At 47.5% G+C, this 26084-nt stretch overlaps 1 protein-coding gene across 1 annotated transcript in view; it reads right to left on the reverse strand.

The window, feature by feature from the left end:
• prmt3 (protein arginine methyltransferase 3) overlaps window positions 1-26084 on the reverse strand; it is a 140881-nt gene that overhangs the window by 95946 nt on the left and 18851 nt on the right. Inside the window, exons 7-10 of the mRNA XM_055649177.1 lie at window positions 25804-25948; window positions 18129-18194; window positions 10073-10194; window positions 1916-2015 (exon numbers count right to left, since the gene is read on the reverse strand). Of these exons, the coding sequence (XP_055505152.1) occupies window positions 1916-2015; window positions 10073-10194; window positions 18129-18194; window positions 25804-25948 (433 nt within the window). The remainder of the gene's footprint in view (window positions 1-1915; window positions 2016-10072; window positions 10195-18128; window positions 18195-25803; window positions 25949-26084) is intronic.

The raw sequence follows: 26084 nt of genomic DNA on the forward strand, positions 1-26084 counted from the left end.
AAACAAAGGACACAACACACTATAGAATTTAACATAAAACATCCCCACACAGTAGAATCAAAGTTTCCCATTGTGTGGGAAGGCACCAAAGTCAGTCTCTTCCTCCACTGTTCCCCGTGGTCAGGGCCTCAATTGGCTCGGTGTAATTGTAAATTGTCCCGAGTGTGTGTAGGATACTGTTAGCGTGCGGGGATCGCTGGTCAATGCAGACTCGATGGGCTGAAGGGCCTGTTTCCGCGCTGGTATCTCTAAACTAAATATAACGCTGTGAAACAATTCACGTCATTAGCAGCGAGATCTCTCACTGTTTCATTGTGATGCATGAGTTGTAGGCAGATGCTGTTCACAAAGTAAGCCATTAGCTCAGCCAGCTCTTTTGTGTGCCCATTGCTTTTAAATTGAACAGAGAGAAATAATGAATATTAAACAGTCGCTTAGTATTTATCAGCATTTTCTTTTGCCTGATCTAATTTCCAAAAAAGCATTCTGGTAAAGAGACCTTTAAAGGAATTTAACTTTGCAGAGGTAGACAAAAGTGCTGGAGAAACTCAGCGGGTGAGGCAGCATCTATCGAACAATGCAATAGGTGATGTTTCGGGTGGAGACCCTGGTTATATCAAGAGTCCATGTTCACCGTGGCTCTCAGTCTGAAGAAGGGTCTTGACCCGAAACGTCACCCATTCCTTCCATCCGGAGATGCTGCCTGTCCCACTCGAGTTACTACAGCATTTTGTGTCTATTTTCACCTTGGCATCATGTTCAGTACAAACATTGTGGGCCGAAGGGCCTTTCATAGCAAAAGGTTTGAGTATAGGAGCAGGGAGGTTCTACTGCAGTTGTACAGGGTCTTGGTGAGACCACACCTGGAGTATTGTGTACGGTTTTGGTCTCCAAATCTGAGGAAAGACATTCTTGCCATAGAGGGAGTGCAGAGACGGTTCACCAGACTGATTCCTGGGATGTCAGGACTTTCATATGAAGAAAGACTGGATAGACTTGGCTTGTACTTGCCAGAATTTAGAAGATTGAGGGGGGATCTTATAGAAACTTACAAAATTCTTAAGGGGTTGGACAGGCTAGATGCAGGAAGAGTGTTCCTGATGTTGGGGAAGTCCAGGACAATGGGCCACAGCTTGAGGATAAGGGGAAATCCTTTAGGACCGAGATGAGAAAAACTTTTTTCACACAGAGAGTGGTGAATCTCTGGAATTCTCTGTCACAGAAGGTAGTTGAGGCCACAGTTCATTGGCTATATTTAAGAGGGAGTTAGATGTGGCCCTTGTGGCTAAAGGGATCAGGGGGTATGGAGAGAAGGCAGGTACAGGATACCGAGTTGGATGATCAGCCATGATCATATTGAATGGCGGTGCAGGCTCGAAGGGCCGAATGGCCTACTCCTGCACCTATTTTCTATGTTTCTATGTTTATGTTTTCCTGTGCTGTCTATGTATGTACAAGTATTATTAACCTAAGAAAGGAAAGCCAATCTGTAATTTCAGAGTACTTCACTCCAAGGCATACAGGTTTGTCGGTTAATTGCCTTGGTGTAAGTGCAAATTGTCCCTACAGCGTGTAGGATCGTGTTAGTAATCGCTGGTTGGCATGGACTCGGTGGGCCGAAGGGCCTGTTTCCGCGCTGTATCTCCAAACAAAACTAAATGAAGACCCATTTATACCAACTGTACGTGAAACTAGATAAATATCCACTACAGGTTGACTGATTTAAGCAACTCACAGAATTGATTTAGTACTCCACACATTCAGAGTTACAGTGAAAAGTTTTTGTTGCGTGCTAACCAGTCAGCGGGAAGACGATACATGATTATGACCAAGCCGTTTCCACGCTGTATATCTAAACTAAACCAATTTTTAAAAAAAAAAAGAGGAATTCAGAAATCGCTGAAGAATAACGTACCATCCACTCGGAAACAATAAGATCCACCTTGGGAACGGGAAGATCCACCTCCTCAATCCTTCCTCTGATCAGCGTTATCACACCGTCCAGATCATTTTCCCTGGGGGCAGAAATAACACAATCTTGTCAGAAAAAGGTTCACAAGTTACAGGAGTAGTATTAGGCCATTCGGCCCATCGACCACTCCGCCATTCAATCATGGTTGATATCTGCCTCCCAATCCCATTTTCCTGCCTTCTCCCCATAACCCTCGGGCGGCACGGTGGCGCAGCGGTAGAGTTGCTGCCTTACAGCGAATACAGCGCTGGAGACCCGGGTTCGATCCCGATTTTTTTCGGCGACTTACCGACACCCGTCACAGTCGCAGCAGGTCGCCGAAAAGTGTTGAAAATCCAGTGGTGACCAGAAAATAACCATATAACAATTACAGAACGGAAACAGGCCATCTCGGCCCTACAAGTCCATGCCGAACAAATTTTTTTCCCCTTAGTCCCACCTGCCTGCACTCGTACCATAACCCTCCATTCCCTTCTCATCCATATGCCTATCCAATTTATTTTTAAATGATACCAATGAACCTGCCTCCACCACTTCCACTGGGAGCTCATTCCACACCGCCACCACTCTCTGCGTAAAGAAGTTCCCCCTCATATTACCCCTAAACTTCTGTCCCTCAATTCTGAAGTCATGTCCTCTTGTTTGAATCTTCCCTATTCTCAAAGGGAAAAGCTTGTCCACATCAACTCTGTCTATCCCTCTCATCATTTTAAAGACCTCTATCAGGTCCCCCCTTAACCTTCTGCGCTCCAGAGAATAAAGACCTAACATTCAATGGACTATGCGGGCATCGATCCCGCTACCTCTCACATGCTAAGCGAGCGCTCTACCATTTGAGCTAATTCCCCTGCAAAATGGTGCGACTCTTTGGGCGACTACTCATGGCCAAACGGGCATCACCCAGCGACATGTCGGCAATCTGCTTGCGGCTAAGACGGGTGCCGGCAGTCGCCGAAAAAAATCGCGCAAGTGGGACAGGCCCTTGATGATTACTTTCAACTGTGTTGGATTTGACAACAATTTGAATTCACATAGAGCGCTGAAAGCTGCGAAATCTTACGGATACAGATATGGAGAAGATAGACACAAAATGCTGGAGTAACTCAACGGGTCAGGCAGCATTTCTGGAGAAAAGGAATAGGTGACATGACCCTTCTTCAGAACTGTCTTGACCCGAAATGTCACATATTCCTTTTCTCCTGCCTGCCCCATTGAGTTATTCCAGCATTTTGTGTCTATCTTTGGTGTATCCTCCGTGCCTTCTTACAGATATAGAGATATAGTGTTGAAACAGGCCCTTCGGCCCATCAGGTCCACGCCGACCAGCGATCCCCATACACAAACCGAAACACTGGGGACAATTTTAGAATGTTCCACGGCCAATTAACCTGCAACCCTGAACGTCTGTGGAGTGTGGGAGGAAACCGGATCTTTCGGGGAAAATCCATGCGGTCACAGGGAGAACGGACAAACTCTGTACAGGCAGCAGCAGTAGTCGGGATCGAACCCGGGTCTCTGGCGCTGTGAGGCAGCAACTCTACCGCTGCGCCACCATGCCGCCCCAAAGAGGCTTAAAACATGTCTGATGGTGAAAAAAGATAGGAGTTGGGGTGGGTGGGAGATAGGGAGATTTAATTTTGACTGCAGGAATCCACACAATATATTTTCTGCTTGCATTACAATGGGGGGGGGGGGGGGGGGGGGGGGGGGGGGGGGGGGGGGGGGGGGGGTGGGGGGGGGGGGAAAAGATTAACTGGCTTTGCTGAACAGTTTGAGCCAAACCACAGGTTACCTTGGGCAGACGGATTGCACGGGCCACCTCACTGAAAATGGATGGCGGAATTTCCATGGGAAACAATTTCCACTCTATTAAACGAGAGACATTTTTCTTCAAGCTGACAGGGCACTTCGATCTCCCTGCCTGAGCAGGGGCTAATATAACAAATTAGTAGGTCACCCTCCAATGTACCACCGTCCCAGGTTGAAAGATGAATATTTAGATCAAATTTCCATTTCCTTCGTGCTAGCAAGCTTACGAATCGCGCTTGGTGCCTTAATATTAATGAGCCCAGTTAAAGTTCCTGAAGTCTTTTGCTCCCCGACTGGGAAGCAATCAGTACGACCCCACGCATTAATTTATTTTATTGACTTGGTTTGAAGCCATGATAGCAGTGGTATTAAAAATTTCTTTTTCAAATTATTCCCCTTCAGATAGTCTATTTCAACATGCACATAATAAGTTTACGAAGGAACAGCGGATGCTGGAACATCAAAGGTAGACAAAAATGCTGGAGAAACTCAGACAATAGACAATAGGTGCAGGAGTAGGCCATTTGGCCCTTCGAGCCAGCACCGCCATTCAATGTGATCATGGCTGATCATCTCCAATCAGTACCACGTTCCTGCCTTCTCCCTATATCCCCTGCCTCCGCTATCTTTAAGAGCCCTATCTAGCTCTCTCTTGAAAGCATCCAGAGAACCGGCCTCCACCGCCCTCCGAGGCAGAGAATTCCACAGACTCGCCGCTCTCTGTGAGAGAAAGTGTTTCCTCGTCTCCGTTCTAAATGGCTTACTCCTTATTCTTAAATAAGAATAAGTCCCCTGGTTCTGGACTCCCCCATCATCGGGAACATGTTTCCTGCCTCTAGCGTGTCCAAGCCCTTAACAATCTTATATGTTTCAATGAGATTCCCTCACATCCTTCTAAACTCCAGAGTGTACAAGCCCAGCTGCTCCATTCTCTCAGCATATGACAGTCCCGCCATCCCGGGAATTAACCTTGTAAACCTACGCTGCACTCCCTCAACTAACATAAAGGTGATAATAAAAAAGGAACTGTAAAACCATCGAACTACACTTTTGCTGCTCTTGATATCCCTACATACCCACTGTCACAGCGGTAACATCTGCAAGCAGAACTCAAGTGCTCAAAATAGACTGTACATTTTCCCCACAAGACCCAACACCAAGACTGGGAGTGTACTTGAATGCTGTGTCATTTTCATCTGAGACTAACCCAGCACCATTTCATACCGCAAGCCTTCATTCTTAGTCTATGAAAATCATTTAACCAGCAAGCGTATTAATTAAGCAGGCAATGCCTTTGGCAAGAACAATGAGGAAGGAGTCTGCACACTGGCACAGGCCTTAGACACATAGAAAATAGGTGCAGGAGTAGGCCATTCAGCCCTTCGAGCCTGCACCGCCATTCAATATGATCATGGCTGATCATCCAATTCAGTATCCCGTGCCTGCCTTCTCTCCATACCCCCTGATCCCTTTAGCCACAAGGGCCATATCCAACTCCCTCTTAAATATAGCCAATGAACTGTGGCCTCAACTACCTTCTGTGGCAGAGAATTCCACAGATTCACCACTCTTTGTGTGAAAAATGTTTTTCTCATCTCGGTCCTAAAAGATTTCCCCTTTATCCTTAAATTGTGACTCTTCCCGCAGTTTAGAGATACCGCACGGAGACAGGCACTTTGGCCCAAAGATCCCATAGCAAGCAAGATAGACCACTCCTTCTAAATGCAATGGGCTGACGTGTAGTACGCAACGGAGCAAAACGTGGGCCTTTTATTCATCCATTTCCGTAACCCGACCCGACCCGACTCGCAGTGTAATCAATGTTGCGGGGGATCAGTTTGTGTTAATAAATTAAAATTCCGAAAATGTGAAGATTTTTCCCAAAGAACTTTTATTTTTTACGAGGATGTTTCCGTAACCGGCTTCCGTCTCCGCACTAGTATCTTTGCTCCGCTACGGGATGTTTGGTGCGGAGACGGAAGCCGGTTACGGAAATGGGGCCTTAAATTACCCATGAATCTGCCAATGACCGTACGACGTCTTTTTCGTCGAGTGGACCGTCTTGCTCGCTGTAGGATCTTTGCTTTGGCCCACCGAGTCCGCGCCGACCAGCAATCCCTCCAAACACACTAAAACTATCCTACACACACACACACACACACACACTAGTGTTTAAGAAGGAACTGCAGATGCTGGAAAATCGAAGGTAGACAAAAGTGCTGGAGAAACTCAGTGGGGTGCGGCAGCATCTATGGAGCGAAGGAAATAGGCAACGTTTCGGGACGAAACGTTGCCTATTTCCTTCGCTCCATAGATGCTGCCGCACCCGCTGAGTTTCTCCAGCACTTTTGTCTACCCTCACACACACACACACACTGGTGACAATTTACAATTATAGTGAGCCAATCTGATCAGCAGCCTTACCATCATGTGTAATACTCCTTAAACATTTGGGGCAGTGACTCGATGGAAATTTCACCACCAAGTTCGAGATTGGGGAATTGTCCCTGCTGGTCAGAATTCCTTAAGTCTATTGCGTTGGCAACTACGAGCTTCTACGGAGTCACAAGGAACTGCAGATGCTGGTTGACAAAATGAACAGAGTGGTGGAATAACTCAGTGCATCAGGCTTCTGGGGAGAACATAGATAGGTGACGTGGATAGGACAGACAGAGACAGACAGAGACAGACAGAGACAGACAGAGACAGACAGAGACAGACAGAGACAGACAGAGACAGACAGAGACAGACACGCACACACACACAAATTTACATTTACACCAAGCCACTTAATAATAATAATAATAATAACACATTTTATTGTCATATAGGTACAATGAAATTTACATAGATACATAGACAATAGGTGCAGGAATAGGCCATTCTGCCCTTCGAGCCAGCACCGTCATTCAATGTGATCTTGGCTGATGCATTTGGTATGCAGTTTCCATCTGAGTATCCATCTGATGTAAATTTAGACACTCAGGGAAACAAGATTTAAAAAAAAACAATGAAACAGTATAAAGTGCAAATCGGTCTGTGCCGGGTCGATATGCGACGTGACCATCCAAGGGAGACAGTTCATGTGGGGGGTGGGGGGGGGGGCACTCAGCAGGGCCAGTTCAGAGCAGCTATAGCTCTGGGGATGAAGCTGTTCCCGAGTCCGGAGGTGGGGGGGTAGAAGGCCATGTAACATCTGCCGGAAGGTCAAAGTTCGAACAGACTATTGCAAGGGCGTGAGGAGTCTTTGTGAATGCTGACGGCCTTCTATCGAATGCTAACCAACAAACCTGTACGTCTTTGGAGTGTGGGAGAACTTGCACTCTTTTAGCATAAGGTTTACAAGGTTAGTTCCCGGGGTGGCGGGACTGTCATCTGCTGCGAGAATGGAGCGGCTGGGTTTGTACACTATGGAGTTTAGAAGGATGAGAGGATATTTTATTGTAACATACAAGATTGTTAGGGGCTTGGACACGCTAGAGGCAGGAAACATGTTCCCGATGTTGCGGCGATAAACATTGGTTTGTCATCTGGGATTGAAACGTGATTCTTACTACAAAGGGGGAATTGACGACTACCTAAGTTTTTGTTGTATAACTTTGGTTCCACAGTGGCAACTCTGACCAGCCTAAGGCAACATTCCAGACTTCCAGCAATCCAGATAGTGTATCCAACTTGTCAGAAATGTGATCAGGGGCCAAAGTTTAAGAATTAGGAGTAAGCCATTTAAAAACGGAGACGAGGAAACACTTTTTCTCACAGAGAACGCCGAGTCTGTGGAATTCTCTGCCTCAGAGGGCGGTGGAGGCAGGTTCTCTGGATACTTTCAAGAGAGAGCTAGATAGGGCTCTTAAAAATAGCGGAGTCAGGGGATATGGGGAGAAGGCAGGAACGGGGTACTGATTGGGGATGATCAGCCATGATCACATTGAATGGCGGTGCTGGCTCGAAGGGCCAAATGGCCTACTCCTGCACCTATTGTCTATTGTCTATAAAAAACAGGAGATCCCGGAGAAAACCCACGCGAGTCACGGGGAGAAGGTAAAAACTTACAGCGCCCGTAGTCAGGATCGGACCCGGCTCTCTGGCGCTGTGAGGCAGGAGTTCTACCGCTGCGCCACCGTGCCGCCCAGTTTCCTGTGGCTGCCAAATACTGAAAGTCAATCAGTGAGCGACTTCTTAAATGTAACGATCCCCTGCCCCGTCACGCTGCTTATCCATCTTACTGAGTATGCCATTACCTCGACAGCTAATGCTGCGCTGGACAGAATAATTACTCAAGCTGCTACATTTATTTCCCGTGCCCGATGCTTATCTCTGTCCTTTTCTGTAATCTCATCCCTCCAGCATCCCCAATCAGTCTTCTGCCTGACTCCCAAAGCAGTAGAGCAGCCAGCTCATTAAAACCAGCAACTGTTGAGACAATGCCGCTGCCCAGAATGTGCGGGAAGGAACTGCCGTTGCATATTTAAGGGCCTGTCCCACTTGGGTGTCATTTGTATGTCATGCAAATGGCGGGCGAAGATTTTGCGCGTCACTGCCTACGTCACCACGCGTGCGTCGTGACCCGTAAATAATGTTGCGTAAATAACTCGCAAATTACTCCCAAGTGGGACAGGCCCTTAACACACAAAACCGAATCAAGGGATATGGGGAGGAGGCAGGAACGGGGAACTGATTTTGGATGATCAGCCATGATCACTTTGAATGGCGGTGCATGAACAAAATCATGAGAGACCTCTTCCACCCCTGCAACGGACTGTTCCAGCCGCTACGGTCAGGCAAACGCCTCCGTTGCCATGCAGTGAGAACGGAGAGGTTGAGAAGGAGTTTCTTCCCAGAAGCAATTCGGACTGTAAACGCCTTTCTCACCAGGGACTAACTCTACAGAACGTTTTTCCTTCTATTATTTATTTTGTAAAATAATATGTGTGTTATGATTGTGTTTATAATTTGTTTGGTTGTTTTGTTGTTCCGCGAGCATTGCCACTTTCATTTCACTGCACATCTCGTATGTGTATGTGACAAATAAATTTGACTTGACTTGACTTGACACGAAGGGCCGAACGGCCTACTCCTGCACCTATTTTCTATGTTTTTCTGAATTAGCTTCATACTCCCTCTCCCCCCTGACTCCTTGAAGAAAGGTCTCCACCCAAAACGTCACCCATTCATACAGTCAGAGAGTGATACCAGAATGGAAACAGGCCCTTCGGCCCAACTTGCCCACACTGGCCAAAGTTACACAGCTACACCAGTCCCACCTGCCTGCGTTTGTTCCACATCCCTCCAAACCTGTCCTGTCCATGTACCTGTCTAACTGTTTCTTAAACGTTGGGATCGTCCCAGCCTCAACTACCTCCTCTGGCAGCTTGTTCATTACACCAACCACCCTTAGTGTGAAATAGTTGCCACTCTGTTTCCTATTAATTTTTTTCCCTTCACCTTGAACCTATGTCCTCTGGTCCTCGATGCTCCTACTCTGGGCAAGAGACTCTGTGCATCTACCCGATCTATTCCTCTCATGACTTTATAACACCTCTATAGGATCACACCTCATAAAGGGGAGATCCTTTAGGACCGAGATGAGAAAAACATTTTTCACACAGAGAGTGGTGAATCTCTGGAACTCTTTGCCACAGAGGGTAGTTGAGGCCAGTTCACTGGCTATATTTAAGAGGGAGTTAGATGTGGCCCTTGTGGCTAAAGGGATCATAGAAACATAGAAACATAAAAATTAGGTGCAGGAGTAGGCCATTCGGCCCTTCGAGCCTACACCGCCATTCAATATGATCATGGCTGATCATCCAACTCAGTATCCCGTACCTGCCTTCTCTCCATACCCGATCCCCTTAGCCACAAGGGCCACATCTAACTCCCTCTTAAATATAGCCAATGAACAGGGGGTATGGAGAGAAGGGGGTATGGAGAGAAGGCAGGTACAGGATACCGAGTTGGATGATCAGCCATGCTCATATTGAATGGCGGTGCAGCCTCGAAGGGCCGAATGGCCCACTCCTGCACCTATTTTCTTTGTTTCTATGTTTCTATCTATCCTCCTGTGTTCCAAGGAATAGTATCTCAGCGTACCTCTCCCCATAGCTCAGACACCGCAAGTCCTGGAAAACATCCTCGGGAACTTCCTACCTCCTCGAAAAACGTCCTGGTAACTTCCCTCTCTCCAGAGACGCTGCCTGTCCCGCTGAGTTACCCCAGCATTTTGTGCCTCTCTACGGTGTGAACCTGCACCTGCAGTTCCTTCCTGCACAGGATTAAATATGTGTAACCCACCTGACGATGTCCATGGCCTGGTAAATAATCTCGGACTGGTCCACGCCAATCACGTGCTTGGCTCCAGCTCTTGCCGCAAACATGGACAGTATTCCAGTCCCGCATCCCACATCCAAGACTACCTGTAGGTCAGGTCAGAAACATCAGCGATTAAATGGAGGACAAGGAATTAATAACCACTTCTGTTATTAACTTTTGTTATTTTGTTATTTAAAAAAAACCTCTTTTAAAGCTTCCGGAGCTTCTGCAGGATGGGAGCAGGGAATAGCAGGACTGACCGGAATGGGACTAGTCTTTCTTTAGTTTAGTTTACAGAAACAGCACGGAAACCGGCCCTTTGGCCCGCTGGGTCCGCGCCGACCAGCGATCCCTGCACATTAACATCATCCTACACCCACTAGGGACAATTTTTACATTTACCAAGCCAATTAACATACAAACCTGTACGTCTTTGGAGAGGGGAGGAAACCGGAGCACCCGGAGAAAACCCACGCGGTTAAGGGGAGAACGTGCAAACTCCACACAGGCAGCAACCGAAGTCGGGATCGAACCCAGGTGTCTGGCGCTGTAAGGCAGCAGCTCCACCGCTGCGCCTCCGTGCCGACCATTCACAGACAGCCATTTTGTACCTGTCCCGCCACAAGAAGCACTGAGCTCACAAGGTCGCCACCAGAAAATGCAAATGCCAGGTTCGATCCTGACCAGGGGTGCTGTCTGTACGGAGTTTGCACGTTCTCCCCGTGACCTGCGTGGGTTTGCCCCGGTTTTCTCCCACGCGTCCCCAATGTGTGTAGGATAGAACTAGTGTACGGGGTGATCGCCGGCCGGCGCTGACTCGATGGGCCAAAGGGCCTGTTTCCATGCTGTAATGAGGGAGTAGTTGAGGCAGGTACTATAGCAGCAGTTAAATGACATTAGGGAGGCACAGGGTGAGGAAAGGTTCAGAGTGATATGGGTCAATGGCGGGCAAATGATAGGCAATTTGGCTGGCACGGATGAGTTGAGCCGAAGGGTCTGTGTCCGTGCTGTGTGACTACAATTGCTCGACCTAAGGCGGCATTACTCCACCCACACCAACTGTTCCATCGTCCAAACCTATTTACCTTAGATCTGGGCTCACATTTGAATGAATGAATGAATTAATTAATACGTTTAGACAAGAGGCAATAGGTGCCGGAGTAGGCCATTCGACCCTTCGAGCCAGCACCGCCATTCAATGTGATCATGGCTGATCGTCCCCAATCAGTACCCCGTTCCTGCCTTCTCCACATATCCCCTGACTCCACTATTCTTAAGAGCCCTATCGAGCTCACTCTTGAAAGCATCCAGAGAACCGGCCGCCACCACCCTCTGTGAGAAAAAGTGTTTCCTCGTCTCCGTTCTAAATGGGTTACTCCTTATTCTTAACCTTTTTCTGGACTCCCCCAACATCGGGAACATGTTTCCTGCCTCTAGCGTGTGCAAGCCCTTAACAATCCTATATGCTTCAATGACATCTGCTCTCATCCTTCTAAACTCCAGAGTGTACAAGCCCAGCTGCTCCATTCTCTCAGCACATGACAGTCCCACCATCTCTTTGTGAAAAAGTTGTTTCCTACGTCTGCGTTCTAAACGGCAATAGCCCTGATTTCTTAAACTGTGGCCCCTGGTTCTGGACTCCCCCAACATCGGAATTAGCCTCGGTGCCTCCAGCCCGCAAAACCTTTAATCATCTTATACAGTGACAACAGGAATGATGCCCTCTCATCCTTCTAAACTCCAGAGTGTACAAGCCCAGCTGCTCCATTCTCTCAGCATATGACAGTCCCACCATCCCGGGAATTAACCTTGTAAAACCTACGCTGCACTCCCACAATAGCAAGAATGTCCTTACTTTATTACAAAGTATTCACCACAGTGAATTTGCCTCGGTGATGAGGGAATAACGTTTAGTGCAAGATAAAGCCCAGTGAAGTCCGATCAAGATAGTCGCTGAAGTAGATGATAGTTCAGGACTGCGGTAGAATGGTTCAGTTGCCTGATAACAGCTGGGAAGAAACTGTGACTGCTGGTAAGATGAAGAGAAATGGGTGCATGCTAACCACACAGCGGAAAGACAATACATGATTACAATCGAGCCGTCCCACAAGTGTTGGACAGTGATGAGGGAATAACGATCTCTGACACACACACACACACACACACACACACACACACACACACACACACACACACTTCCATCCCTCCAGTCGACAAGGGATACATTTATCGTGTCTCTGTTTTCAGCGGAGTGACAGACAGTGTTCAATCGAGGGGACCGTTCCACTCCTAAGTGGCAGCATTCTGCTCCTTGAGAACATCAAGCTGTTCTATGGCGATGTACCGCTGCTTCATGCTGCTTCTCCTTGGCAGTGGCCAGAGTTCTCCTTGGAGCAGATCCAGTCCAGGCTGACGAGACAGACATCAATACAGAGAGAGAAAGACACACAAAGCGTGCAGGCAAACGGCAACTGTGGAAACAATACTGCGCTGCCTCACAGCGCCAGAGACCCAGGTTCCATCCCGACCTCAGGTGCTGTCTGCGTGGAGTTTGCACCACCGCATGGGTTTCCTCCGGGTGCTCCGGTTTCCACCAACAGAGACGAGGAAACACTTTTTCCACACAGAGAGTTGTGAGTCTGTGGAATTCTCTGCCTCAGAGGGCGGTGGAGGCCGGTTCTCTGGATTCTTTCAAGAGAGAGCTAGATAGGGCTCATAAAGATAGCGGAGTGAAGGGGATATGGGGAGAAGGCAGGAACGGGGTACTGATTGTAGATTATAACATTGAATGGCGCTGCTGGCTCATAAGGGCCGAATGGCCTACTCCTGCACCTATTGTCTATTATCCTAAAGATGTGCGGGCTTGTAGATTAATTGGCCCTCTGTAAAATCATCCCTGGTGTGTAGGGAGTGAATGAGAAAGTGGGATAACATGCGACTAGTTTGAAAGGGTAATCGAAGGTCGATGTAGACCCGGTGGGCCGAAGGGCCTGTTTCCACGCTATATCTCTACACTAAATTAAAAAACAGATGAAACATTAGGCTCACAGTGAAATCTTTAGCATGCAAAGCAAATGATAGATCAAGATTTTTTTTTTTTTTTTTTTGCATTTTTTCACCAAATCAATAGATTCTTGTATATTACAGAACATAAATGCAATTTGTTGCTTCTCTACCTCCAACATAAATTCCCAAATTATATCTTCTATTGGAAGTCATTGAATAATGTGGTGCTTTGTCATATAATACACCTTGATCATTAAACACTGCTTAGAGAAAGGTTGCAGTTACAATAAGTTGAAGCTTAGAAACAAAGAACTGCAGGTGCTGGTTGGATAGACACAAAGTGCTGGAGTAACTCAGTGGGTCAGGCAGCACCTCTGGAGGAAGGGTGCCCCCCGAAACCCATCCTTTATCTCCAGAGATGCTGCATGAGTATGGAGAATGGAGCGGCTGGGCTTGTACACTCTGGGATTTAGAAGGATGAGAGAGGATCTTATTGAAACATACAAGATTATTAAGGGTTTGGACACGCTAGAGGCAGGAAACATGTTCCCCACTTTGGGGGAGTCCAGAACCAGGGGCCACAGCTTAAGAATAAGGGGTAGGCCATTTAGAACGGAGACGAGGAAATACTTTTTCTCACAGAGAGTTGTGAGTATGGAATTCTCTGCCTCAGAGGGCGGTGGAGGCCAGTTCTCTGGATACTATCAAGAGAACTAGATAGGGCTCTTGAAGATAGCGGAGTCAGCGGATATGGGGAGAAGGCAGGAACGGGGTACTGATTGGGAATGATCAGCCATGATCACATTGAATGGCAGTGCTGGCTTGAAGGGCTGAATGGCCTACTCCTGCACCTCTTGTCTATTGACCTGCTGAGTATATTTGCATCTATCTATGGTTATATCTTCTCGTGTTCATTTAGTTTTGTGTAGAGACACAGCACAGAAACAGGCCCTTCGGCCCACCGAGTCCATACCGACCAGTGATCCCCGCACACTACCCTACACACACTAGGGACAATTTACACATATACCACGCCAATTAACCAACAAACCTGTACGTCTTTGGAGCGTGGGAGGAAACTGAAGATCTCGGAGGAAACCCACATGGTCACGGGAAGAATGTACAAACTCCGTACAGGCAGCACCCGTAGTCGGGATCGAACCGGGATCTCCGGCGCTGCATGAGCTGTGAGGCAGCAACTCTACCTCTGCGCCACCGTGCTGCCCCTGTTCTCAAAATAAAGTTGCCTCTTACGACAATCAGTGGCTCTACTGTAACCTATTCCTCCACAACAATGATCAACTTTAGTAAAAAAGGGCCTAAAACGACAGAATATGTAGAATACTAAATAATTTCTATTCACCGCGAGTGGCTTAATTAGTTAATCGATAGTATATATTTATCTGGTTTCATGTAGTTGGTATAAATGGGTTAGTTAGGTTTAGTTTAGAGATACAGCGTGGAAACAGGCCCTTCGGCCCACTGAACCTGTGCTGACCAGTGATCCCTGTACATTAACATTATCCTACACACACACACACGAGGGATATTTCACATTTTTACCAAGTCAATTTGCACCATACCACCCCCACCCTAGTCGTCGTACTAGTTGCACTACTCGTTATCATCTTTCCCACAGCCAACAATGGACCATTGTGGGCTCCACCTTTCCTTGATCATCGTTGCTGGCTTTGAACAGTCTTTTTGCAGATCTTTCATTCATTTGTTCCACGTAACCTTTCCTATCTCCTGGTTTATCTCTCCTCAGAATTTCAGTCTGAAGAAGGGTCCCGACCAGAACCGTCACCTATTCCTTCTCTCCAGAGATGCTGCCTGTCCCGCTGAGGTACTCCGGCATTTTGTGTCCATCTTTGGTGTAAACCAGCATCAGCAGTTCCGTCCGACACATTTAGCCAACAAACCTGTGTGTCTTTAGAGTCTATTGGAAGGAACTGCAGTGCAGCGTAGGTTCACGAGATTGATCCCTGGGATGGCGGGACTGTCATACGAGGAAAGATTGAAAAGACTAGGCTTGTATTCACTGGAGTTTAGAAGGATGAGGGGGATCTTACAGAAACATATAAAATTATAAAAGGACTGGATGCAGGAAAAATGTTCCCAATGTTGGGCGAGTCCAGAACCAGGGGCCACAGTCTTAGGATAAACGGGAGGCCATTTAAGACTGAGGTGAGAAAAAACGTTTTCACCCAGAGTGGTGAATTTGTGGAATTCCCTGCCACAGAGGGCAGTGGAGGCCAAGTCACTGGATGGATTTAAGAGATAGTTAGATAGAGCTCTAGGGGCTAGTGGAATCAAGGGATATGGGGAGAAGGCAGGCACGGGTTATTGATTGGGGACGATCAGCCATGATCACATTGAATGGCAGTGCTGGCTCAAAGGGCCGAATGGCCTCCTCCTGCACCTATTTTCTATGTTTCTAGGTCTCGACCCAAAACGTCACCCATTCCTTCTCTCCAGAGATGCTGCCCGTCCCGCTGAGTCTTACTCCGGCATTTTGTGTTTGTCTTTGGAGTGATCGGTGTTGAATTTAAATACTGTTAAAACTTCAAGAAGTGTATCGCCCGAGCTGCTGGGTTTGATCGGTGTGAAGGGAAAGATACAACGTATTACCATAAATTCCAGATCTTGCCGTTTGCAGCTCCTTTGAGATTTCGCACTACTGTTAATAGGGAACCATTGATAAATCTAATGAAGTGGAATCACGTTTTCGATGATGGCGTTGAACTGCAACAAACAGGCTTTCATCAGAAGCTCCATTCATCCATAGCTTCTTTACAGGAAATGCCGACAATGCAAAACTGATTCCATTCATCCCAATGCAGCAGTTTTCAAGTATGCTTTAGAAGAACCAATTCCAAAAATAACACCAATGAACTGGAAATGCTTTGAGTCCTGGAGGCATATTTTTTTTATTTATTTTTTTGGCAGTCTTTTTCAATACATAATTAAATTTAAATTATTGTTTCAAGTCTGTCCGCCTTCCGCCTGCAGCTAATACCACTCCTCCCCTCCACAATCTCCAATATGAATACAGGCTCTGCATTGAAAACCCCCTCTGCTCCGAGGTCCGATCCCTGGCACAAAAATGGTCGCTTTCCACACATGCTGCCTGACCGGCTGAGTTCTTCCAGCATTTTTTTTTTGGATCCAATTCGAGCATTGCTCGTATATATTTTCCATTTAGACACTACACTGTGCATTCCATATAGAAAGCTATTTCGATGCTAAGAATGTTTCCAAACAAATAATAAATCAAGTGTAGCAGCTTATTCAATAGAAACCGTAAACAGTATTTCACAGTGTACAGCTTAACCTGCAATGGCCAATAACTGAAGGTCTCCCAATATTTCTCAAACCAATATTTCTTTATACTTATACAACCTAACCATACATCCTCCCCATCACCTCTTACTTATCCTTCTGGAAAAAGGAGGAAAGCTATTGAGAATATACATTGAGAATTAAATACGCGGCACAGTGGCGCAGCGGTAGAGTTACTGCCTTACAGCGCTAGAGACCCGGGTTCGATCCTGTCTACGGATGCTGTCTGTACGGAGTTTTTACGTTCTCCCCGTGACCTGCGTGGGTTTTCTCCGGGATCTTCGGTTTCCTCCCACACTCCAAAGACGTGCAGGTTTGTAGGTAAATTTGCTTGGTATAAATTTCAATTCTCCCCAGTGTGTGTCGGATATTGTTAATGTGCGGGGATCGCTGGTCGCTGGTCCGAAGGACCTGTTTCCGCGCTGTATACCTAAACTAAACTATTATATCCAGGCTTTAATGGACATTTGCAAGTAATTTACAATAAACGGAGTCAATTTTTGCTAAGTTGGGTTATTTTGCAAGATCTCCATCAGTCCAGTAGCGATGGTTGATCACCCCAGACTATCGTTGATGGGACTTTACTGGCTTTAACTTGCACTAAACATTATTCACTTTATTCCCTTCATGTGTGTATCTGTGCACTGTGAACAACTCGATTGTAATGATGTGTCGTCTTTCTGCCGACTGGTCAGCACGCAACAAAAGCTTTTCACTGTACCTCGGTTATAGGCAATAGGTGCAGCAGCAGTAGGCCATTTGGCATTCAATGTGATCATGGCTGATCATCCCCAATCAGTACCCCGTTCCTGCCTTCTCCCCATATCCCCTGACTCCGCTATTTTTTAAGAGCCCAATCTAGCTCTCTCTTGAAAGACATCCAGAGAACCCGCCTCCACCGCCCTCTGAGGCAAAGAATTTGCACTCATCACTCTCTGTGAGAAAAAGTGTTTCCTCGTCTCCATTCTAAATGGCTTACCCCTTATTCTTAAACACGTGACAATAAACAAAACTCAAATGTCATTAATTCAGAGGGGGAGGGGGGGGGGGGGGGGAGGGGGGGGGGGGGGGGGTGGGGGGGGGGGGGGGGAGGTGGTGTAGAGGGAGGGGGGGGGGGGGGGGGGGGGTGGAGGGGGGGGGGGGGGGAAGGTGGAGGTGAGGTGGGGGGGGGGGGGGAGGGGGAGGGGGGGGGGGGGGTGGGTGGAGGGAGGGGGGGGGGGGGGGGGGGGGGGTGGGGGGGGGGGGGGGGGAGGTGAGGTGGGGGGGGGGGGGGGGGGGGGGGGTGGGGGGGGGGGGAGTTGATATAATAGATCACAAACGATGGGGAGCAAGCGTGGTATTTTTAAACTCGGGGGGGTGTGCACATCCATGTTCATTCTTGCGTGTCTATGTACTTCCCAGGTTTAACAAGCTGGGTGCAAATAAACAGCTCAGAATAGCCTCCCCAGATGTCCCATTATACGCGGCTGATAACAGTAATGGGAGAAAGCACCACACAATGGCAATGATGATCTGCACTTGCGTTATCAGCACCTTCCAGTTTCGAGGCACCAGGGGAAAAAAAATATATGAATGCATAATAATCTCTCGGTTCATTAAATAAAACACCCATTCAGAAGCCAATGGTACAGACAGAGATCATCGACCTCTGCAGACTGCAGCTGCCGTTCTGCTCCTCTGTAGATCTTACCTTGTCTTTGAAGATGTGGGGGTTGTGGTACATGAAGTCCCTGTAGCTTTCCGTCCTCACCTTGTCCTGCAAATTCACCATCAAGCAAATCAGTGAGTTCAAGCAAACGTCACCAAGTAACAGGGCTGTCAAAACATTCACAAACTCACTTTCCCCCTCTATTATCAGTAGATAGTAGTTTGGTTAAAGATAGACGCAAAATGCTGGAGAAACTCGGCGGGACAGGCAGCATCTGTGGAGAGAGGGAATGGGTGACTTCTCACATTCCTTTTCTCCAGAGCTGCTGCCCGTCCCGCTGAGTTACTCCAGCATTTTGTGTGCATCTTCGGTTTAAACCAGCATCTGAAGTTCCTTCCTGCACAGTAGTTTGGCTTAGTTCAGTTTAGAGATACAGCGCGGAAACAGGACCTTCGGCTGACCGAGTCCTCGCCGACCAGCGAACCCCCCCCCCACATAAACACTACCCAGCACACACTAGGGACAATGTTTACATTTACACCAAAGCCAATTAACCTACAAACCTGCACGTATATGGAGTGTGGGAGGAAATCGAAGATCTCGGAGAAAACCCACGCAGGTCACGGGGAGAACGTACAAACTCCGTACAGACAGCGCCCGTGGTCAGGATCGAACCCGTGTCTCTGGCGCTGTGAGGCAGCAGCTCTACCGCTGCGCCACCGTGCCGTACACACAATAGACAATAGATGCAGGAGTAGGCCATTCGGTCTTTCGAGCCAACACCGCCATTCAATGTGATCATCCCCAATCAGTGCCCCGTTCCTGCCTTCTCCCCATATCCTCTGACTCCGCCATCTATAAGAGCTCTATCTAACTCGAACTTGAAAGTATCCAGAGAACCGGCCTCCACCGCCCTCTGAGGCAGAGAATTCCATAGACTCACAACTCTCTGTGAGAAAAAGTGTTTCCCCATCTTCGTTCTAAATGGCTTACCCCTTATTCTTAAACATGTGGCCCCTGGTTCTGGACTCCCCCAACATCGGGAATATGTTTCCTGCTTATAGTCTCTAAAGAACAAGCACCTTATGAATTGTTTTTTCCAAATATATGAGGTAGTTGAGGCAGACATTATAACAGCATTTAAAAGACATTTGGCAGACACAGTACATGTATCTTATAGATCGAAACACATAAAATTATAAAAGGACTGGAAAAATGTTCCCAATGATGGGAGAGTCCAGAACCAGGGCCACAGTCTAAGAATAAAGGGGAGACCATTTAAAACTGAGATGAGGCAGTAGAGGCCAATTCACTGCATAAAATTAAAAGCGAGTTAGATAGAGCTCTTGGGGATAACGGAATCAAGGGATATGGGGAGAAGGCAGGCATGGGATACTGATTGTGGATGATCAGCCTTGATCACAATGAATGGCGGGCGGTGCAGGCACGAAGGGCCAAATGGCCTGCTCCTGCACCTATTGTCTATGTTTCCATGTTTTTCTATGTAGAAACAAAGAACTGCAGATGCTGGTTTACCAAACGAAAAAACAAAGTGCTGCAGCAACCCTTCTTCAGTTTTACTGTGATATGTCCCAAAACAGAACAATGAAATTATTATTTGTAGCACCATGGATATGTAAACATTGTACTGTGTAAAATCCATAATAAACAACCGAAATAAAGTCCATGATATATATATATTTTAAAACAACAGACAAATACACAGACAATAATAGTGCAAAAATAATGGCCACAAGTCTATATAGTTTGGAGCCTATTTGGAGGTTGTAGTGTTTAATAGTCTGATGGATGTGGGAAAGCTGCTGCTCCTGAACCTGGACCGTATAGTTTTCAGGCTCCTGTACCTTCTTCCCGATGGCAGAAATGAGAGTGCAGCCAGGGTGGTGAGCACATGCAAACTCCGCACAGACAGCAGCCGCGGTCAGGATCGAACCTGGGTCTCTGGCGAAGTGAGGCAGCAGCTCTACGTGCTCCACTGCTGCCAATTCACTCGGAGAGCCGACCAGCGGATAGGATGAAGAGAGAATCAAAGGTGTTCAGAACCTTCGATGGCCATAAGACCGTAAGGGATAGGAGCAGAATGAGGCCATTCGGCCCGTTGAGACTGCTCTGCCATTCAATCGTGGCTGATCTATTTTTTCCCTCTCAACCCCATTCTCCTGCCTTCTCCCCGTAACTTTTGACGCCCTTCCTAATTCAAAAACCTCAGTTTTAAAAATACCCAATGACTTGACCTCCACCGCCGTCTGTGGCAATGAATTCCACAGGGCCTTTCAGCTCAATCCATGCCTATTTATGCTGAAACTAACTCTTTTCTTAAGGTTACTTTTTTTTTGCAAATATGAACTTGAGAAAGACGATGAGGATTTTACTGAGAGTAGTCTGAACCAGTTTGTTTTGGGACAAAATGCAACCGTTATAATGTCCATCAATAATTGCAGCAGCAGACCGTGTGTGGCATAGTGGTAAAGTTGGTGCCTTACAGCGCCAGAGACCCGGGTCGCCGACCCCCGTACACTAGAACTATCCTACACACCCCAGGGACAATTTTACAAAAGCCAATTAACCGACAAACCTGCACGTCTTTGTAGTGTGGGAGGAAACGGGAGCACCTGGAGAAAACCCACGCGGGTCACGGGGAGAAAGTGCACGCTCCATGCAGACAGCACCCGTGGTCAGGATCGAACCCGGGTCTCTGGCGCTGTGAGGCAGCAACTCTGCCGTTGTGCCTCCTGATTGGTCGTAGTGTTCAAGAGCCTGATGGTTGTTGGGAAGAAGCTGTTCCTAAACCTGGTGGTCACGGTTTTCAAGCCCCTGTACCATCGTCCCAATGGCCGGAGCGAAATGAGAGAGTGGCCAGTGTGGTCTGCTTCATTGATAATACTGCCATTGTGCCTCCTACAGATGTCTTCAATGGCTTGGTTTTGACAAATTATATTTAAAAATTTGCACTCTGATTTTAGGGAGTCACGTTTCAAATGCAGGTAGACCATCGGTTTTCCGGCACTCGCTGGATTATCCATTTTGCTGGTCCAACAAGAGGTCACGGAATAATAATCCAACAATAGGCCTCTGACCCACCAGCCAGAGACCCGAGTTCAGTCCTGACCACGGGTGCTGTCTGTGGGGAGTTTGTACGTTCTCCCCGTGACCCGCGTGGGTTTTCACCGGGTGCTCCCGTTTCCTCCCACACTACAAAGACGTGCAGGTTTGTAGGCTAATTGGATTTGTGAAAATTTGTAAAAACTTGTGTGTGTGTGTGTGTGTGTGCGTGTGTGTGTGTGTGAGAGTGCGAATGTGAGAGTGCGAGTGTGAGAGAGGGTGGGAGTGTGAGTGTGACAGTGAGAGTGTGAGCGTGTGTTAGTGAGTGAGAGTGTGAGTAAGTGAGTGTGAGTGTGTGAGTGAGAGTGTGTGAGTGTGAGTGTGAGTGTGTGTGTCAGTGAGAGTGTGTTAGTGAGTGTGTGTTAGTGAGTGTGTGCGTGTGTGAGAGTGCGAGTGTGTGAGTGTGAGAGAGGGTGGGAGTGCGAGTGTGACAGTGAGAGTATGAGTAAGTGAGTGTGAGCGTGAGTGTGAGTGTGAGTGAGAGTGAGAGTGAGAGTGAGAGTGAGAGTGAGAGTGAGAGTGAGAGTGTGAGTGAGAGTGTGAGTGTGAGTGTGTCAGTGAGAGTGTGAGCGTGAGTGTGTGTTAGTGAGTGAGTGTGTGAGTAAGTGAGTGTGAGAGTGAGAGTGTCGGCACGGACTGGGTGGGTCGAAGTGCCAGCTCTGTATCTCTGAACTAAACTTAAGAAAAGCTTGAGGCCACTGGTTAATTATCAAGGCCCAGGCTTAGGCAAGATGAGTAGGCCTCACACACTCGGCTGAGCTCAACATTCAAGCTCTCCCCCCCCCCCCCCCGCCAAATTTAATCCACTGAGCTCCTCAATGTGATTACAGGCATCACCGCTTCGCTGCAGTCATTTGTTTTTTCAATTTTTAAATCAGAAAACATCAATGGAAAGCCCGTCTCATTTCCTTCACTATCTTCAGGATTAAAAATGTCACTTGCGGCCATTTGACATTGATTCATCTTTAGGAGAACAGGGCAGTGATTCAAACATCCTCGACTTTTAACATTGTTTGACAAGACTGTGGCAGATCTACACTGCAGGTGTGTTTATCTTATTAATAAATTATTATTATTATTTTATTAATAAAAGCAGAAAAAGGCAGCAAATACCCGGCAGGTTATGCTGCGTCTGTGGAAAGAGAATGGAGTTCACGCTTAAACTTGCTTGGACAAAAGGAACTGCAGGTGCTGGTTTACAAATTTTTTTTTAAAGTGTTGCAGTGACTGAGGGCGTCTGGAAGACAATAGACAATAGGTGCAGGAGTAGGCCATTCGGCCCTTCGAGGCAGCACCACCATGTACAATGTGATCATGGCTGATCATCCGCAATCAGTGCCCCGTTCCTGCCTTCTCCCCGTATCCCCTGACTCCGCTATCTTTAAGAGCCCTATCTAGCTCTCTCTTGAAAGTATCCAGAGAACTGACCTCCACCGCCCTCCGAGGCAGAGAATTCCACACTCACAACTCTTTGTGAGAAAAAGTGTTTCCTCGGCTACGTTCTAAATGGCTTAACCCTTATTCTTAAACTGTGGCCCCTGGTTCTGGACTCCCCCAACATCGGAACATGTTTCCTGCCTCTAGCGTGCCCAAACCCTTAACAATCTTATTGGACATGGATGGGCGAGGTTTTAAGTCGGGACCCTTCTTCAGGATGATAGAGGGGGTGAAATGGGGATGAAGGCTGGAAGAGTGGTGGGGCCGGGACAAAACTTCCCGAGTGATAGGGGGATACAGGTGATGGGGAAGGGGTCGATTTGCAGATGGGAGGACAAGAACCAGAGGGAAAAGAAGACAAAAAGGCTGAGAGACAAGAAGAGAGCAAGAGTGAAATGGTCGTAATATCATTAAGCCATTCGGCCCATCAAGTCTACTCCACCATTCAATCATGGCTGATCTATCTTTCCCTCTCAACCCCATTCTCCTGCCTTCTCCCCATAACCCCTGACACCTGCACTAATCAGGAATCTATCTATCTCTGCCTTAAAAATATCCGTTGACTTGGCCTCCACAGCCTTCTTGGTGACAAAGAATTCCACAGATTCACCACCAAATGTGACGCCAGAACTAGGGGCATAACTGGAAAGGGATTTCTGACATCTTCAGTGTGATGCTGCAATAGACAATAGACAATAGGTGCAGGCCATTCGGCCCTTTGAACCAGCACCGTCATTCAATGTGATCATGGCTGATCATCCACAATCAATACCCCATTTCCTGCCGTCTCCCCATATCACCTGACTCCGCTATCTTTAAGAGCTCTATCTAACTCCCTCTTGAAAGCATCCAGAGAATTGGCCTCCACTGCCTTCTGAGGCAGAGAATTCTACAGACTCGCAACTCTCCAGTACATATTTTTTCTCATTGACTGACTGTGTTTGGTTCGGGTATACTGGTATCTGTTCATCATTAGTTGTTCATGAATAAGTGAAATAACATTGTTATACGTGCTATTAAAGTTGCCCGGACGTAAAGGAGATGAAACAGGTTGGGAACCTCTGCCTTGAACCTATGTCCTCTGGTCCTCGATTCCCCTACTCTGGGCAAGAGACTGTGTGTCTACCCGATCTATTCCTCTCATGATTTTATACACCTCCGTAAGATCACTCCTCATCCTCCTGCCCTCCAAGGAATAGAGTCCCAGCCTACTCTCCCTAGAGCTCAGGCCCTCAAGTCCTGGCAACATCCTCGTAAAGTTTCTCCGTCTCCTTTCCAACTTGACAATGTCTTTCCTGTATTATGGTGCCCAGAACTGAACACTGTACACTCAATGCCTCAACATGACCTCCCAACTTAATTCGCTTTACCTCCCCCTTCACCTCCATCCAAGGACCCAAGCAGTCTTTCCAGGTGCGGCAGAGGTTCACCTGCATCTCCTCCAACCTCATCTATTGCATCCGCTGTTCTAGGTGTCAACTGCTCCACATCGGTGAGACCAAGCGTAGTCTTGGCGATCGCTTCGCCCAACACCTCCGCTCGGTTCACATTAACCAACCTGATCTCCCGGTGGCTCAGCACTTCAACTCCCCCTCCGATTCCGAATCCAACCTTTCTGTCCTGGGCCTCCTCCATGGCCAGAGTGAGTCCCACCTCAAATTGGAAGAGCAGCACCTCATATTTTGCTTGGTGCATTTTACACCCCAGCGGTATGAACATTGGCTTCTCTAATTTCAGGTAGTCCCTGCTTTCTCCCTCTTTCCCCTCCTCTTCCTAGCTCTCCCACAGCCCACTGCCTCCGCCTCTTCCTTTCTTCTTCCCGATCCTACCCCCACATCAGTCTGAAGAAGGATCTCGACCCGAAACGTCACCTATTACTTTGCTCCATAGATGCTGCCTCACCCACTGAGTTTCTCCAGCAATTTTGTCTCAACCTCAATTGTTCTTTGTACATTCTCATATCTCTAGTTTCCCTCTCCCCTGACTTTCAGTCTGAAAAGGTGTCTTGAAATGTCACCTGTTCCTTTTCTCCAGAGATGCTGCCTGACCCGCTGAGTTACTCCAGCTTTTTGTGTCGAGCTCCCAACTTCTATACTTATTCACAGAAAAAACAAACGTGGCCCTTTGAGAGATTTGTGTGTGGGATTGAGAAATCAGAAGCAAGACAAATCAAAACTGAAGAAGGGTTTCGGCCCGAAACGTTGCCTATTTCCTTCGCTCCATAGATGCTGCTGCACCCGCTGAGTTTCTCCAGCTTTTTTGTGTACCTTCGATTCTCCAGCATCTGCAGTTCCTTCTTAAATCAAAACTGTTTCTTTGTGAGCAGATAACCTTATATGGAAGATGGACACAAAAAGCTGGAGTTACTCAGCGGGGCGGACAGCTTCTCTGGAGAGAAGGAGTGGGTGACGTTTCGCGATGAGACCCTTCTTCAGTCCCTCTCGCTGGTGAGACCACATCTGGAGTATTGTGACAGTTTTTCTCCTAATTTGAGGAAGGACATCCTTGTGATTGGGGCAGTGCAGCGTAGGTTCACGAGATTGATCCCTGGGATGGCGGGACTGTCATATGAGGAAAGATTGAAAAGACTAGGCTTGTATTCACTGGAGTTTAGAAGGATGAGGGGATATCTTGTAGAAACATTAAAAATTATAAAAGGACTGGACAAGCTAGATGCAGGAAACATTTTCCCAATGTTGGGCGAGCCCAGAACCAGGGGCCACAGCCTTAGAATAAAGGTGAAGCCATTTAAGACTGAGGTGAGGAAAAACATTTTCACCCAGAGTTGTGAATTTGTGGAATTCCCTGCCACAGAGGGCAGTGGAGGCCAAGTCACTGGATGGATTTAAGAGAGAGTTAGATAGAGCTCTAGGGGCTAGTGGAGTCAAGGGATATGGGGAGAAGGCAGGCACGGGTTATTGATTGGGGACGATCAGTCATGATCACAATGAATGGTGGTGCTGGCTCGAAGGGCCGAGTGGCCTCCTCCTGCACCTACTTTCTATGTTTCTATGACTCGAAACGGCACCCATTCCTTCTCTCCAGAGAAGCTGTCCGTCCCGCTGAGTAACTCCAGCATTTACATGTATATCCGCAGTGTAAACCAGCATCTGCAGTTCCTCCCTCCGTGTAACCTTGTGTGTGTGTGTGACCTCACCTTCAGCATCTCTTCATGTATGCCGTAATGCCCATAAGAACTGAAGTACAGACTTTCCTCGTCTTCCCGAAGGTCTGCGATTGCATTCGTGGATGATGTACCAGTCCTGACATCTGCATTTATCACGAAATCCTGCACATATTGTCTGTAATCAATTTAAAACACACCCTTGAGGCACACTCACTGAACCACAACTATTTAACAACACTGGCATTTTCCAAAGGACTTCAACGCCTTATAAGGCTCTTGCTCCCTCTGCTGCCTTCCAAACCAAATTACAG

The sequence above is a fragment of the Leucoraja erinacea genome, chromosome 18, assembly GCF_028641065.1.
Source record: "Leucoraja erinacea ecotype New England chromosome 18, Leri_hhj_1, whole genome shotgun sequence".
NCBI lineage: Eukaryota > Metazoa > Chordata > Chondrichthyes > Rajiformes > Rajidae > Leucoraja > Leucoraja erinaceus.